The sequence below is a fragment of the Bombina bombina genome, chromosome 3, assembly GCF_027579735.1.
Source record: "Bombina bombina isolate aBomBom1 chromosome 3, aBomBom1.pri, whole genome shotgun sequence".
In the NCBI taxonomy this organism is placed as follows: Eukaryota; Metazoa; Chordata; class Amphibia; order Anura; family Bombinatoridae; genus Bombina; species Bombina bombina.
Genome location: NC_069501.1, coordinates 1,115,701,364 through 1,115,718,572, shown reverse-complemented (window position 1 = coordinate 1,115,718,572; position 17,209 = coordinate 1,115,701,364). Strand labels below are relative to the sequence as shown.

General features: G+C 38.5%; 1 protein-coding gene across 1 annotated transcript in view; it reads right to left on the bottom strand.

Moving 5' to 3' along the window:
- KATNAL1 (katanin catalytic subunit A1 like 1) overlaps positions 1 to 17,209 on the bottom strand; it is a 216,334-nt gene that overhangs the window by 183,989 nt on the left and 15,136 nt on the right. Inside the window, exons 3-4 of the mRNA XM_053708475.1 lie at positions 7,794 to 7,954; positions 6,101 to 6,266 (exon numbers count right to left, since the gene is read on the bottom strand). Coding sequence (XP_053564450.1) covers positions 6,101 to 6,266; positions 7,794 to 7,954 — 327 coding nt within the window. The remainder of the gene's footprint in view (positions 1 to 6,100; positions 6,267 to 7,793; positions 7,955 to 17,209) is intronic.

The window sequence follows — 17,209 nt, the reverse complement described above, 5'->3', positions numbered from 1 at the left end:
TTCTGCAAATTGTGACGCAGTGTCTGACATGGCCCTAATATTATCAGCGCACTCTGTTCTCACCCCAGAGTGATCACGCTTACCTCTTAGTTCTGGTAATTTAGCCAAAACTTCAGTCATAACAGTAGCCATATCCTGTAATGTGATTTGTAATGGCCGCCCAGATGTACTCGGCGCTACAATATCACGCACCTCCCGAGCGGGAGATGCAGGTACTGACACGTGAGGCGAGTTAGTCGGCATAACTCTCCCCTCGTTGTTTGGTGAAATATGTTCAATTTGTACAGATTGACTTTTATTTAAAGTAGCATCAATACAGTTAGTACATAAATTTCTTTTGGGCTCCACTTTGGCTTTAGCACATATAGCACAGATATCTTCCTCTGAATCAGACATGTTTAACACACTAGCAAATAAACTAGCAACTTGGAAATACTTTTCAAGTAATTTACTATAATATGAAAACGTACTGTGCCTATAAGAAGCACAGAAAAAGTTATGACAGTTGAAAATTAATAAACTGAAAAGTTATAGCATCAAATCTTTGTAAAAAACACAATTTTAGCAAAGGATTGCTCCCATTAGCAAAGGATAACTAACCCTGATAGCAGAAAAAAAAAATAAAAAATAAAAAAATACAGAAATAAACGTTTATTTTTTATTTTTTTTATCACAGTCAACTACAATCTCACAGCTCTGCTGTGAGTGATTACCTCCCTCAAAACAAGTTTTGAAGACCCCTGAGTTCTGTAGAGATTAACCGGATCATGCAGGGAAGACAATAAACTTCTGACTGAATTTTTTGATGCGTAGCAAAAGCACCAAAAAAGGTCCCTCCCCCTCACACATAACAGTGAGAGAGATCAGTAAACTGTCATAAATTAAATAAAACGACTGCCAAGTGGAAAAAAATAGTGCCCAAAACATTTTTTCACCCAGTACCTCAGAAAATTAAACGATTTTACATGCCAGCAAAAAACGTTTAACATTAATAAATTGAGTGTTATTAAAAAGCCTGTTGCTAGTCCCTGCAAATTAGGCTAAAGTTTTATGCATACAGTATAATTCCAGTGAAGTGCCATTCCCCAGAATACTGAAGTGTAAAATATACATACATGACAGCCTGATACCAGTTGCTGCTACTGCATTTAAGGCTGAGTTTACATTATATCGGTATGGCAGAATTTTCTCATCAATTCCATTGTCAGAAAATAATAAGCTGCTACATACCTCTTTGCAGATTAATCTGCCCGCTGTCCCCTGATCTGAAGTTTACCTCTCCTCAGATGGCCGAGAAACAGCAATATGATCTTAACTACTCCGGCTAAAATCATAGAAAAACTCAGGTAGATTCTTCTTCAAATTCTACCAGAGAAGGAATAACACACTCCGGTGCTATTATAAAATAACAAACTTTTGATTGAAGGTATGAAACTAAGTATAATCACCACAGTCCTCTCACACATCCTATCTATTCGTTGGGTGCAAGAGAATGACTGGTAATGGCAGTTAGGGGAGGAGCTATATAGCAGCTCTGCTGGGTGAATCCTCTTGCACTTCCTGTTGGGGAGGAGTTAATATCCCATAAGTAATGGATGATCCGTGGACTGGATACACTTAACAAGAGAAATAAAATTTATGTTTACACCGAACACCCTAACATGAACCCTGAGTCTAAACACCCCTAATCTTACACTTATTAACCCTAATCTGCCGACCCCGACATCGCCGCCACCTACATTATATTTAATAACCCCTAATCTGCCGCTCCAGACACCGCCGCCACCTACATTATATGTATTAACCCCTAATCTGCTGCCCCAACATCGCTGACACCTACATATTATTTATTAACCCCTAATCTGTCGCCGCAACCTACCTACACTTATTAACCCCTAATCTGCCGCACCCAACATCTCTGCCACTATATTAAAGTTATTAACCCCTAAATCTAAGTCTAACCCTAACACCTAAAGAAAATTACTATCATTAACTACATTATAGCTACATTATAACTAATAGTTACATTGTAGCCAGCTTAGGGTTTATTTTTATTTTACAGGCAAGTTTGTATTTATTTTAACTAGGTACAATAGTTATTAAATAGTTAATAACTATTTACTAACTACCTAGCTAAAATAAATACAAATTTACCTGTAAAATAAAACCTAACCTAAGTTACACTAACACCTACACTATAATTAAATGTATTAACTAAATGAAATACAATTACCTAAATTAAATTAAATTAGCTAAAGTACAAAAAAAACACTAAATTACAGAAAATAATAAACAAATTACAGATATTTAAACTAATTACACCTAATCTAATAGCCCTATCAAAATAAAAAAAGCCCCCCCAAAATAAAAAAAAACCCTAGCCTAAACTAAACTACCAATAGCCCTTAAAAGGGCCTTTTGCGGGGCATTGCCTCAGAGTAATCAGCTATTTTACCTGTAAAAAAAAAATACAAACAACCCCCCAACAGTAAAACCCACCACCCACACAATCAACCCCCCAAATAAAATACTATATAAAAAAACCTAAGCTCCCCATTGCCCTGAAAAGGGCATTTGGGTGGGCATTAACTGTTTTGCAATACAAAAAAGTCTCACAAAATACATCAAATATCCATTACACAGTACAGTTACATTCTTAATAACACTATCTAATAAAAATAATTGCACAAATAAAAAGTTATAAAACTCAAAGATATGAGGACTCAGGCAGGCAAAGGGCTTTAACATTGAGATACATACATATACATGTCTAAAGATGAAGATGTATGTGTATATATATATATATATATATATATATATATATATATATATAGTTATATGTGCGTACATATGTATTTATACGTGTATATATGTATTGTCAGACATATATAAACACATAAAACATTTTTATGTCATATCCATATATAATAAAGTGTTATACTGTGTATTTACTGTAATGTTTCACATTCCAATGTTCTGCACAGACTGTGTGTGTGTGTGTGTGTGTGTGTGTGTGTGTGTGTGTGTGAGAGAGAGAGAGAGAGAGAGAGAGAGAGAGAAAGTGAGAGAGAGAGAGAGAGAGAGAGAGAGAGAGAGAGAGAGAGAGTGAGTGAGTGAGTGAGTGAGTGAGTGAGTGAGAGAGCGCAAAAGAAAGGGAGGGAGGGAGGGAGGGGGAGAGAGAGAGAGAGAGAGAGAGAGCAAAAGAGAGGGAGAGGGACAACAAAAGAGGGGAGAAACAACAAAAGAGGGGAGAGACAGCAAAATAAAGGGGAAAGAGAGAGCAAAAGAGGGGGGAGAGAGCAAAAGGGGAGAGAGAGAGCAAAAGAAAGGGGAGAGAGAGAGCAAAAGAGAAGGGAGAGAGAGAGAGAGAGAGAGAGAGAGAGAGAGAGAGAGAGAGAGCAAAATAGAGGGGGAGAGAGAGAGAGAGCGAGAGAGAGAGAGCAAAATAGAGGGGGAGAGAGAGAGAGAGCAAAAGGGAGGAGGAGAGAGAGAGAGAGCAAAAGAGAGAGGGAGAGATCAAAAGAGAAGGGAGAGAGAGAGAGAGAGAGAGAGAGAAAGAAAGAGAGCGAAAGAGAGGGGGAGAGAGAGCAAAAGAGAGGGGGAGAGAGAGCAAAAGAGAGGGAGAGAGAGAGAGCAAAAGAGAGGGGGAGAGAGAGAGCAAAAGAGAGGGGGAGAGAGAGAGCAAAAGAGAGGGGGGGAGAGAGTGCAAAAGAGAGGGGGAGAGAGAAAGCAAAAGAGAGGGGGAGAGAGAGAGCAAAAGAGAGGGGGAGAGAGAGCAAAAGAGAGGGGGAGAGAGAGCAAAAGTGTGTGTGTGTGTGTGTGTGTGTGTGTGTGTGTGTGTGTGTGTGTGTGTGTGTGTGTGTGTGTGAGAGAGAGAGAGAGAGAGAGAGAGAGAGAGAGAAAGTGAGAGAGAGAGAGAGAGAGAGAGAGAGAGAGAGAGAGTGAGTAAGTGAGAGAGCGCAAAAGAAAGGGAGGGAGGGAGGGAGGGGGAGAGAGAGAGAGAGAGAGAGAGAGAGAGAGAGAGAGAGAGCAAAAGAGAGGGAGAGCAAAAGAGAGGGAGAGGGACAACAAAAGAGGGGAGAAACAACAAAAGAGGGGAGAGACAGCAAAATAAAGGGGAAAGAGAGAGCAAAAGAGGGGGGGGAGAGAGAGCAAAAGAGAAGGGAGAGAGAGAGAGAGAGAGAGAGAGAGAGAGAGAGATAAAGAGAGCAAAATAGAGGGGGAGAGAGAGAGAGAGCAAAAGGGAGGAGGAGAGAGAGAGAGAGCAAAAGAGAGAGGGAGAGAGCAAAAGAGAAGGGAGAGAGAGAGAGAAAGAAAGAGAGCGAAAGAGAGGGGGAGAGAGAGCAAAAGAGAGGAGGAGAGAGAGCAAAAGAGAGGGGGAGAGAGAGCAAAAGAGGGAGAGAGAGAAAGCAAAAGAGAGGGGGAGAGAGAAAGCAAAAGAGAGGGGGGGAGAGAGAGCAAAAGAGAGGGGGAGAGAGAGCAAAAGAGAGGGGGAGAGAGAGCAAAAGAGAGGGGGAGAGAGAGCAAAAGAGAGGGGGAGAGAGAGAGCAAAAGAGAGGGAGAGAGAGAGAGCAAAAGAGAGGGGGAGAGAGAGAGCAAAAGAGAGGGAGAGAGAGAGAGCAAAAGAGAGGGGGGGAGAGAGAGCAAAAGAGAGGGGGGAGAGAGTGCAAAAGAGAGGGGGAGAGAGAGCAAAAGAGAGGGGGAGAGAGAGCAAAAGAGAGGGGGAGAGAGAGCAAAAGAGAGGGAGAGAGAGAGCAAAAGAGAGGGGGAGAGAGAGCAAAAGAGAGGGGGAGAGAGAGAGAGAGCAAAAGAGAGGGGGGAGAGAGAGCAAAAGAGAGATTGGAGAGAGAGAGCAAAAGAGAGGGGAAGAGCAAAAGAGAGTGGGAGAGAGAGAGCAAAAGAGAGTGGGAGAGAGAGAGAGCAAAAGAGAGTGTGAGAGAGAGAGAGAGCAAAAGAGAGGGGGAGAGCAAAAGAGAGGGGAGAGAGAGAGAGCAAAAGAGAGGGGGGAGAGAGAGAGCGAGCAAGGGGTGGGACCGCTGTACTTCCAAAAAGTAGAACATATTCTTCTATGTGAGATATTTTCATATCAGGTTAGCACACTTGAGAATATGCGATTAGGTTACGTGCGAGTAGGGTGTTAGGTTTTTTCCACTTTTTTTGCTCCATTGACTTCTATGGGGCGGATAAGTTCAGCTTTTTACGCTTGTTGGGTTAACTTGTAATACGAGCACAACCAAACGCCCACAAAAAAAGCTTACATCTAGTGCAGTTAATGTTTGAGCTGGAGCGTTAAATAACGATCCATTTATAATTTGGCCCAAAGAGGGGGGAGGGGAGAAGAGAGAGAAAATTCAGTATATATGATAAAACTTCTTTACCTCTCAGTTTGTTATGTAAGTTAGGGTACCAGGGAAGACTAGGCTTTAAAGCTGCGCCTCGACCTACCACTATCATATGTTGTAACTAACTCTACTACATTTTTTGTTTTTAACCTAGCTGTGTGCATCTGAGTGAGTGGTAGATATTTTGTGCGCTTTGTTTGATATTTGCATGTGACGTTTCCCAATGGGCTTTACACCCAGGCTTTTCTGGGGTTTCTGCGTCCCTGTAAACTCAGCTGTCTGTGAGTGCATGTTCAGTACCACAAGCTGTGTGTTTTGCCAGTGGCATGGGGTGTGCAATCCACTTCCTTGTTGCGTATGTGTCTGGAATAAAGGCTGTGACACGCTTCTTTGCATCTCAGTGCGTTTGCTTTAAAGCAAACGTGGGTTATTGTATTTTAAGAACCCAGGAAGAAGAGAAGAAAATGAGGCCTTTACTTGGCATCTGGGCCTATAACCATTTGGCTGAACGCTGGGGGGTGACAATGTTCAAAAACAAAAAAATGCCTAATTTCTTTCTCTTCCCCTGAAATATTTTGTAGTGCAGGACTAGCAGAAGTCTCAAGACCTATAAAGGATTCACAAATGGCAGATATATCTCAGAATAATTTCCTTATACAGGAAAACAAAAGGCAAATTGCAAACAAATGGATGCATGGTTTTGCTCTGTGAACTAGAATTATAGTTCTATTTTCCGTGACTCCTTGCTTCCTTCTTACCTTGTCATCTTTACCACGTCCTCTGGCATCTTTCTCTCGATTTGACGGTTTCTCATATTTTGAGATGGGATGCGCCCTACCTACAGGCGCAGGAGGTTGATTTCCCGGAGAGTCTTTGCGCAAAGGTTTCAAATCTCTGTTGGGACGTCTGGGTTGAGGAGGAGCTCTGGAAAAGTGTGTTAAAGGGACTTGACAATCAACATGAAACCTCCATAATTCAGATAAAGCATGTCATTTTAAGAGTCTTCTCAATAGCCTTCTATTACCAAACTGACGTGTTTTCATTGGTATCCTTTATTGAAAGGCGTACACTAACAAATAACTCACTGGTTTGAAGGGACAGCTTCATTGGTCTACAGCAACATGACTCTCACACATGGTTAATTACTGTTTGAACTGCATAACTAAAAATTCCTATGGCATCTATAGAGAGTGAAATAACATCCAATACAAACCAATCATAAATAATGTATGGTTCTGTATTATGTGTCTTGTAAGATCTAATGTTTCTAATGATCTAATGATACAAAGAAGTTGATTCGTAACGGGATAATAAAAGTAAAAAAAGTACATGCAATTTTAAGACTAACAACCCAGCACTATAATGTGTTTAACCCTCACAAAGGGGTTTGACACACAGTAGAAGCACCACTCTGGACCCGCAGAGTACTGCTGGTCCTGATCAGATACTGATGCTGATCCAATCAAAGTTACATGACAGATGTGCAACGTGCTGTTAATTGGATTAGCAGCAGTTTCAGATCAGGATCAGCAGTGCTCTGTAGGTCCTGAGCGGTACTTCTACTGTGTGTTTAACACCTTTGCGTGTGTTAAACACATAGTAGTACCAGGTGGCTAGTCTTATATTTACATGCTATAATGAATTGTAACTTTTCAACTATTATGACCATTTAATCCATGTTAGCAAGGAGTTTTGTTTTTATATTAGCAGATGAACTGCATTTTTTAAATACTATTTGGAGTAAAAAGTGTGGATTTTAAAGAGACAGTTTACAACTTGGCAAAAAAAAAAATTGTGTGCAGCAAAAAAACTTTTCAATATACTTTAGTTATTTATTTTGCCTCCTTTTCCTGTAATGTAACCCTTTCCCGCCGTTAGGACATTCCATGCTGTCCTAACTGCCCTGGGCTTAAACGCTGTTAGGAAGGCATGGAACGCCCAAGCCGTTTGGCTGTCCTGAAAACATACCCGCTTCCTAAATGGGATTACGGGCTTGAGGGCCTGCCTAGCGTCATAGGCACTCCCCCTGAACCGATCCCATCACTAAAATCACCCAATCCCATGAATGATCACAAGATTTAAATTTTTATTTATTTGTTTACATCAGAACTTTGTTCCGATATAGTCAAATAAGTCCCGGTAGGAAGGAGTTAAGTATGAAAATGGTGTCGTTTCCTGTTCTAAGTATTCATTAAGAAGGGGAATTCTAGACCCTTTGAGATGAAAACACATAAAATTGTTATATCAGCAAGTAAACTGCATTGAGCGTGAACGTTTTGCATTAAAATGTCCCTTGTAGCACACTGGGATGATTTCATGTGTGTTTAATTTGTATCATTTTTATACACTGATTTTTTTTAACATTTTATTCTCACTATCCCTATAACAGAAATATTTAAAAGGATTTGTAACTTTTATACTTGTTATGGATTTAAATTCTCATGCACAAACCTGTGTTCTGCTGGAACAGGCGGAGGCCAAACGGCTGGGTCTCTAACAGGTTCATCTTGCAAAGCAACAGGAAAATCTGCTGGTTTGTTGATTTTGAAGGATTCTAAAGTGTTAACAATGGTTTTCACTTGTTCATACTCTTCCACTAACTCCTGGCGTACCTGCAATGTAATGACACATAAATAGCTTTTAAATAAGTAAAAAGGAACTCTGATATTCTATAGAAATGTGGTAAAATAATTATAATTTAACAATAAGATTTTGCAAACAAGTGAAAAAATATAACAGTTCTAAAAGATGCCAGAATCAAGTGCACTTTCTGCCCTGTCTGATATCCAAAAGATAGCAAATACATTTTTAAACAACTTTCCAATTTACTTACTTACTATTATCTAATTTGCGTCATATCTCTTGGTATCCTTTGTTGAAGAAGCAGCAATGCACTACTGGGAGCTAGTTGAAGGCATTGTCTGAGCCAATAACACGAGGCATGTATGTGCAACCACCAATCAGCAGCTCCTGAGTCTACTTAGGTATCCTTTTCAACAAAGGATATCAAGAGAACAAAACAAATTAGATAATAGACGTAAATTGGAAAGTTGTTTAAAATCACGTGCTCTTTCTGGATCATAAAAAGAAAAAAAATGGATTTAATTTCCCTTTAAACTGGGAGTCACCTAAAAAATATTGGGGTCCCCACAAGATCTGACAGTGTACTGTGCACAGGGAGACAGGACAGCATTAATGGAAGGTTAAGTTGCAATTACTAACTAAACAAAAGCAATGAAACAGTTAGGCAGAAAGGAATAAGAGATTTATGTTGACCTCAGCTTGTTCTTCAAGTGTACAGTTTGTTTGACTAAATGTCTTCAACTCTTCACATAACCTTGTTCATAAAGGAAAATTAACGCAGACAAAAACTTTATGTATGTGAATGTATGTATGAATGTGTGTGTGTGTATATATAATTAAGTATGTATGTATGAGTGTTTACGCATGTAAATGTGTATACAGTATATATATATATATATAAAAGTTTGTATGTGGTATATGCACTCTCATCAACAGACCGCAACTTGCCAGGGTGCTGTAGCCAGGTATGTAAGAAAATAAGAATTAGAAAGCACTCACTGGACTGTAGACAACAACTTCAATGAAATATCCTTTATTGTGACGTTTCGGGACCAACAACGTCCCTTCTTCTGACAAGCAAAAAAGTGAAAACAGACAAACTTATAAAGACCCTTACAACCACTCCCCTTGGTGAGTTTCCAATCAAAATGTGCCGTGTGCAAAAGTACATGGGCCGGGTGCAAAACCGGCTTTTATATAAGTGATACAAAACAGATATAAACTGTTATTATTTAAAGTGTACATCAAACAATATATATATTATTATGCCTGTGAATGTGTAATACAAATGTAACAAAAAACTGGATCCGATCACACACATGCTCAAAGTTGTCCGAGGTGTATTAGACCTAATATAAATAACAACACGAACCTGATAGGAGAGCGAAACACACCCTCGCAATGCGATAGGTTAAAAACATTCATCACACAAAAACCCACCTATCACTATTACGCCAACCAATAACAAGGACTGAAAACTGTAAACAAATAGACTGATTGGTAATCTTCACCCGTCCTCTATGATGTCAGGGGGCGTGTTAGCTAGCAGACCGAGTATCAATAGAGCTGTCAAACCGCAGGTCCGGGGCTTACTATAGTGTCCACTGACACCTAATCCCCCTATTTCAAAGCGCAGTCATCGCATCAATCATACGTGTCCCTTATTATCAGCGCACTGTGTATCATCAGAAACCTCATGCCACAGATGCGGCTGTGTGTCCCAGTTCCTGGTTGTCATGACAACCTGTATACACAATCCATGATACATAACCTCTCAATCGCAGCACTCAAAGGGTCATATCATCCACAACATCATGGCACCGACACGGCAGAGTACATCACAATAGTCCTTACTTCATGCCGCGGTTGCCATGGTGACCAAGTGTTTCTCCCATATTTCAACACGCCAGGCATATTCACTATAGTAATTAGCTATACTAGGCTTATGCCGCGTTCCCCTAGTTAAATATCGCGGACTTCTAAGAAACCGCACTGCCAACACAAGAACCCACAATTGCATACTTGGGACCGCCACCTGTGACCAAAGAGACCACAATGTAAATGGAAACCATAGCAACCATAAATGCGTGCTGGAGGCCGCTAACTGATACAGACGGCTGTGCTGCTCACCAAGTGTCACCTTCCAAGCACGGAACACAAATGCAACCCAAATCATGAAAAAATAACAATAAAAATAGATATAAATATAAACTTATCCTCTACTATATGCATATACTCAGGTCAAACCATTCTCCTCAAAAGTATTATATATCCGGTAAATTACTACCCTCAATCGCAAATCAAACCACTCATATGCAATCACCTCTGCACATATAATGACATAATAACCACCTAATTCTACTGCCAAAGTGCTGTGTACCAAGTACTCTATTACTCACAATACAAAACATAACCACCCAACTGCAGTCACCACTCCGGGGTCTGCAAGTGTAAACCCCCACTCTCCGTGGGATATTATCCCCAATAGTAAACCACTCGCAGACAACCTACATAGAAGAAAGTGTACGTGAATATAATAAAATAGAAGATCAAACTATTCTCCTCAAAAGTATAATATATCCGGTAAATTACTACCCTCAATCGCAAATAAAGCCACTCATATGCAATCACCTCTGCACATATAATGACATAATAACCACCTAATTCTACTGCCAAAGTGCTGTGCACCAAGTACTCTATTACCCACAATACAAAACATAACCACCCAACTGAAGTCACCACTCCGGGGTCTGCAAGGGTAAACCCCCACTCTCCGTGGGATATTATCCCCAATAGTAGACCACAGGGAGACAGGACAGCATTAATGGAAGGTTAAGTTGCAATTACTAACCAAACAAAAGCAATGAAACAGTTAGGCAGAAAGGAATAAGAGATTTATGTTGACCTCAGCTTGTTCTTCAAGTGTACAGTTTGTTTGACTAAATGTCTTCAACTCTTCACATAACCTTGTTCATAAAGGAAAATTAACGCAGACAAAAACTTTATGTATGTGAATGTATGTATGAATGTGTGTGTGTGTATATAATTAAGTATGTATGTATGAGTGTTTACGCATGTAAATGTGTATACAGTATATATATATATATATATATATATATATATATATATATATATATATATATATATATATATACATACAAAATGTTATGATGGGGAGAGATTAATTATTTCACCATTTTATGGTAAAAAGTTACTATTGATGAAGTCATATCTTATGGTGCAGACCCTCTAGTAATGAATATTTAAAAAGTATTAAAGATAGATAGAGTATACAAAATTTCGACAAATTAAGTATAAAGAAAAGGGATTGCAGCACTCTTTTTGAAAATAGTCTAATATAAATTTATTTCAGAATCAAAATCTAAAAAATGGCGGAATCCAGCCCTATCAATGGGCAGTATACCTACACAACATAGACATACATAAAAAAGGATGCAGAAAATCACATTTGACTGGCCAGTCTGAAACTATAATCAATTGGTAATGTGGTGAATAGATATATACAACCACAAATATACACAACAAACAGTATTACATACTGCAGAGAAAATGTTATCCAACAGATTATAGCAATGTAGCAAAAAATGTAACAAACATATGTTGCAACATTAGAACAGTCCCCTTAGTAGATATAGAGGCGAAATTATGCATAGTGAAACTGTGCTAGCATAGTCATAATTCCATCTAATAATATTGCACCATTATTTGGCTGCACCAGTTCCTCAGAATGACGAGAAAGAAATTTAAAGTTCACTTTACCATTTCCACGGCAATGTCCGTCAGTCGGTATTGTTCTCCTTACCGATATGGGCTTTAATGCTCCAAAGTGACGGATTGTTGTTGTCAGACCTTATGCGGATTTGTATTCCAACAGCCACGCTTAACTCAGCGTCTCCTCACCTCTCCTGGGCTGTATACCATCCAAGGCAAGCGATTAGAGACAGATATGCACAGAACCAGGCCGTGCACTGCATCCGGGATAGCTTTTAGACTTCCACTTTTACTCCGGTTAGCTTTTCGCTTTTTGTTTCCGATCTGTGGTGTCTTGCCTCCCTATTTCTCAGGGATACCTCCAGGGTGCTTGTAAATCGCTGCTCACTCCTCCCTTGCTTCTACCAACTTTGAGGTTGTCAGCTGTATCTTGTTTCTAATCAGGAACCGACTCATGCAGGTAAACTGATACTCCTTAGTTGCGGTGCTCGCTGAAATGGTGCAACTTTACTTGGGGACTGCTTATTAGGGTCAGTCAGTGTGACTTCTTTGGGAGCTTGCCAACGTACGTTTCACCCCTTGTTGCTCCAAACATATCGGGGCTTCCTCAGGGCTAAATTACTCAGGTACAGGTGCTCTTTTTAGTACCCTAAACCCCGCCTCCATTCATTACGTCATGGGGGCGTATAGCAAAGAGGTTTTTTCTTATTTAAAATTGCTCTACATTTAAAGGTATTATACATCAAATTCCTTAAACATATAAAACATATTAGCATTCTTTTTAATGCAATCCTGAAGCCCAGGAAAAGGCGTTCACCGTGTCATTTTATTTCTCTTGCACAGTATTTCTAAAGAAATGAAGCAAACTCTAGTCTTTCATTCAGGCCTCTTGGATATCTTGTTTTTAAAACATAGATCCAACGAGTTTCCTTCTGTAGTAATACTGTGTCATTATCACCTCCTCTGTTATTCACTATTCCCTTATCAATTGCCATTATTTTTTAATGTGCTGCATTTGATTGGTGAAACTGAGTGAAGTGTCTTGCTATTGTAGTGTCTCTATTATGTGAGATGTCGTCTCTGTGTTCTTGAATCCTATCTTTTAGGAATCTTTTTGTTTTTCCTACATAGAATTTTGGGCATGAACAGTGTATTAGATAGACTACCCCAACAGAATTGAAATTAAAAAAATATTTCACATCATAATTTTTACTATTGCCTGCTGAGAATTTCTTAGCTTTCTCCATGTACGGGCAATACACACATTGACCACATGGATAGTTACCTTTAACTCCTCTATCTTTTCTGAGCCAGTCAGCACTAGATGGACTCTTACTATACATACTTCTTACTAGATGGTCTTTTAAATTTGGTGACTTTCGTGCTACCATTAGGGGAAATGTCCCTACTTTATCTTTTATTTTCTCCTCATAAGTTAGGAGATGCCAGTGTTTCTGCAAAATTGATTTAATAGTACTCCACTGGCAGTTGTAACCTGAGATAAATCTTATCCTTTCTTTTTTAATTGGTTCCACTTTTGTTTTATAGAGCACTTCATCTCTATCCAGTCTATTGACTTTTGAAGCTGCCCTGTTGATACATTTTTTAGAGTATCCTCTGTCTAAGAATCTTGCTTCCATCAAATTTGCATGTTTAACATATTTATTTTTGGAGGAGCAGTTCCTTTTTAGTCTAAGTAGTTGCCCAAAGGGGATCCCTCTTTTTAGATGCTCTGGGTGACTACTTTCTGCCTGTAGGATGCTATTGGTCGCTGTTGACTTCCTATAATTTTCAGTGACTATAGAGTTACCTTCCTTACTTATCAGTATGTCTAGGAAAGGAAGACTTTTTTCATTAATCTGATAGGTGAGCAGAATATTTTTTTAATTATTGTTCAAATCAGTAATGAACTTCTCAAGTACTTTTAACGGGCCCTCCCATAACATAAGGACATCATCCACATAGCGAATCCATAAAGTGATGTTTTCCTCATATATATTGCTATATTTTTCATAGATTTCCATCTCCCATGCTCCAAGATGCAGGCAAGCATACGTGGGGGCGCAAACCGCCCCCATTGCTGTACCTCTTTTTTGTCTGTACATCATGTTATCAAACATAAATATGTTATTTTGAAGAATAAATTTAAGTAAAGATATTACGAAAGCTGTATGTTCTCTGTACTTAGGACCTCTTGAGTCCAAATAGTGTTCAGCAGCTTTTAAACCTTCCCTGTGTGGGATAGATGAGTATAAACCCTCCACGTCTAAAGAGACTAGGAGGGTTTCTGTATTAACCTTAACCCCATCCAGTTTTTTCAAAAGGTCCCCAGTATCTTTTATGTATGACGGGAGAGTATTCAGGAATGGTCTCAAAAAATGATCAACATAGTTACCAATTCCTTCTGTGATACTCCCAATCCCGGATACAATGGGGCGTCCTGGGGGACATTGTAGGTTCTTATGTAATTTTGGTATTACATAAAAAACTGGCAAAATGGGGTATTGGGGGTAGAAAAAAGAGAATTCATTAGTTGTGATTAACCCTCTCTGTTTCACATCATAAAGTAACTTAAACAGGTTATTCTGTACCTCTTTTAGTGGGTTGGTTCCAAGTTTCTCGTATTGGTCCCCAACACTCAGTTGTCTTTTGACTTCCCGGACATACATGGACTCATCCATTATGACAAGATTTCCGCCCTTATCTGCAGGCTTCATCACGATGTTGGGGGCCAAGACGAGATCATTAAGGACCTTCCTTTCATTTTTAATTGAATTATCATTGATCATCACATTGTCAGGTAATTTTTCAATGTCTTTCTCCACTAGTTTTAAAAAGAAGTTCACAGAGGGTACAGATGCTAGTGGTGGCATAAAGCTTGACTTAGGTTTAAAGTCAGTTTTGATTAACATTCACTGTTTCACTTTCTTCAATTAAGCAGTTTAAAGTATCAAGTGCTGTTTGGTCACTTGTTGTTAATGTTCTATTTCTTACATTATCTTTACTCATTAGTTGAGACAAAACGATTTTTCTAGCGAAGAGGTTAAGATCTTTTGTAACCTCAAACTTATTCAGTTTTGCTACAGGGCTAAAGGATAAACCTTTTTTTAGGAGACTTATATGTGCAAGATTAAGTGGAAATTTTGAAAGGTTCACTATTTGCATCTCATCTTTGTCATGACTATTTAATAGTCCCTGAACCTGCCTCTCCTTGATCTCCCCCTTTCCTGCAATCTCTCTTGGTTGTAATAGTCCCTTCTCCCTCTTGTTTGCTTCATCGGATATCTCCTCTCTCTGGTAGAGATACTGCTCTGTTCTCTTCCTCTTTTCTCCCGCCCCTTCTTCTCCATCTTTTTGATAGGGGCCTGATTGGTTTTTTGACCGATTCTCTGTTTCTACATCTGAGGCATCTGTGCCTGAATCATATGATTCTTTCTGAGATTTGTATACATACACTCTATCCTTTTTATAGTCATCTTGGTCTCTTATTAGTTTACGACACTTCCTTAATTTTATATCTGCCTGTAGTCTAGATACACTGTTTTTCATTTCTTCATTTAATTTTTCAAAATTCTTGTCTTTTTCAAAAAGATTCACATTTGCTATTGCTTGATCTACCTCTATTTTTACTTTCTCTAGTCTTTTATCATTTCTAGATATCATCATATCCATTAGATCCAATGAGAGTGTGGATAGATCGGAAACAAAAAGCGAAAAGCTAACCGGAGTAAAAGTGGAAGTCTAAAAGCTATCCCGGATGCAGTGCACGGCCTGGTTCTGTGCATATCTGTCTCTAATCGCTTGCCTTGGATGGTATACAGCCCAGGAGAGGTGAGGAGACGCTGAGTTAAGCGTGGCTGTTGGAATACAAATCCGCATAAGGTCTGACAACAACAATCCGTCACTTTGGAGCATTAAAGCCCATATCGGTAAGGAGAGCAATACCGACTGACGGACATTGCCGTGGAAATGGTAAAGTGAACTTTAAATTTCTTTCTCGTCATTCTGAGGAACTGGTGCATCCAAATAATGGTGCAATATTATTAGATGGAATTATGACTATGCTAGCACAGTTTCACTAGGCATAATTTCGCCTCTATATCTACTAAGGGGACTGTTCTAATGTTGCAACATATGTTTGTTACACTTTTTGCTACATTGCTATAATCTGTTGGATAACATTTTCTCTGCAGTATGTAATACTGTTTGTTGTGTATATTTGTGGTTGTATATATCTATTCACCACATTACCAATTGATTATAGTTTCAGACTGGCCAGTCAAATGTGATTTTCTGCATCCTTTTTTATGTATGTCTATGTTGTGTAGGTATACTGCCCATTGATAGGGCTGGATTCCGCCATTTTTTAGATTTTGATTCTGAAATAAATTTATATTAGACTATTTTCAAAAAGAGTGCTGCAATCCCTTTTCTTTATACTTAATTTATCGAAATTTTGTATACTCTATCTATCTTTAATACTTTTTAAATATATATATTATTTTTCTGCTTGAAAATAAAACACTTACATAGTTGTACTTTAAAATTCATTTTAAAGTACAACTATGTTTAAATTACAACTTGTATAATGTTCAATATTGTATAAAAATGTGTAATTGTGGACCTAAGAAGCCGTGCATAGCAGTAGCATGTTGGATAAATATTTGCCGAATTTAATAAGTAGCTATACAGTCAATTTAAAATGTCAAATCTATTTCAAAATTAATAACCTATTCTTTTATTTTTTTCAGGCATGTGTGGTTGCCCCATAAATTGTGTCATATGTTTTTGTGCACTCAGCAAGATGTGTACTGAATATGAAATATGCTGTGTTTGTATTAATCTGGGGAAAAAATCAAATGCAACTTTAAATGCATTTTAAAATAATACTAGTATGATACTAGAAATACACTCATGTCTGGTGTCTATGAATGCACACTGGATTATCTTAGATGGGACAGATATATGACTAGACAGGTTTATTAATATGAAGAAATAGTATATTTGATAAACATTTTTTTAGATAGTGTAAGGAAAGTGGTTGCAGTAATTGCTCATATAACACTTGCTTAAACTTGTGTGACTTTGCCTTTAAGAGAGTGAAAGCATAAGACACTTGCACTAACTTGTGTGACTTTGCCTTTAAGAGAGTGTGCCTTTAACAGAGTAAAAGACATTAATTAACTTCAAGTAGATGACAGTGAATTTCGCTAAGTCATGCTACAAGTGGTAAACAACCGATGGAGGCTGATGATAAGAAGTCAAAACCCAGACAGAACAAGGGTGCAACCTTGGCAGGGGTCACTTACTGACATTCAGGAACATCTTGATAACACATTGGTATAGGGGCTAATGCCTAGTAATATTGTTAAACGATGAATTATTATTAATTGCAATAGGCTAAGTAATATCAATTGCAATAGGCTAAGTAATAAAGCCATTATGATGTTTAGCTATTAATTATATCTATGGAAAGATTGTTAGAACTATTATTGATGTATTTGACAAAAGTAACTGCATAAGACCACATAATTAATGTTAGGCAGAAAAAC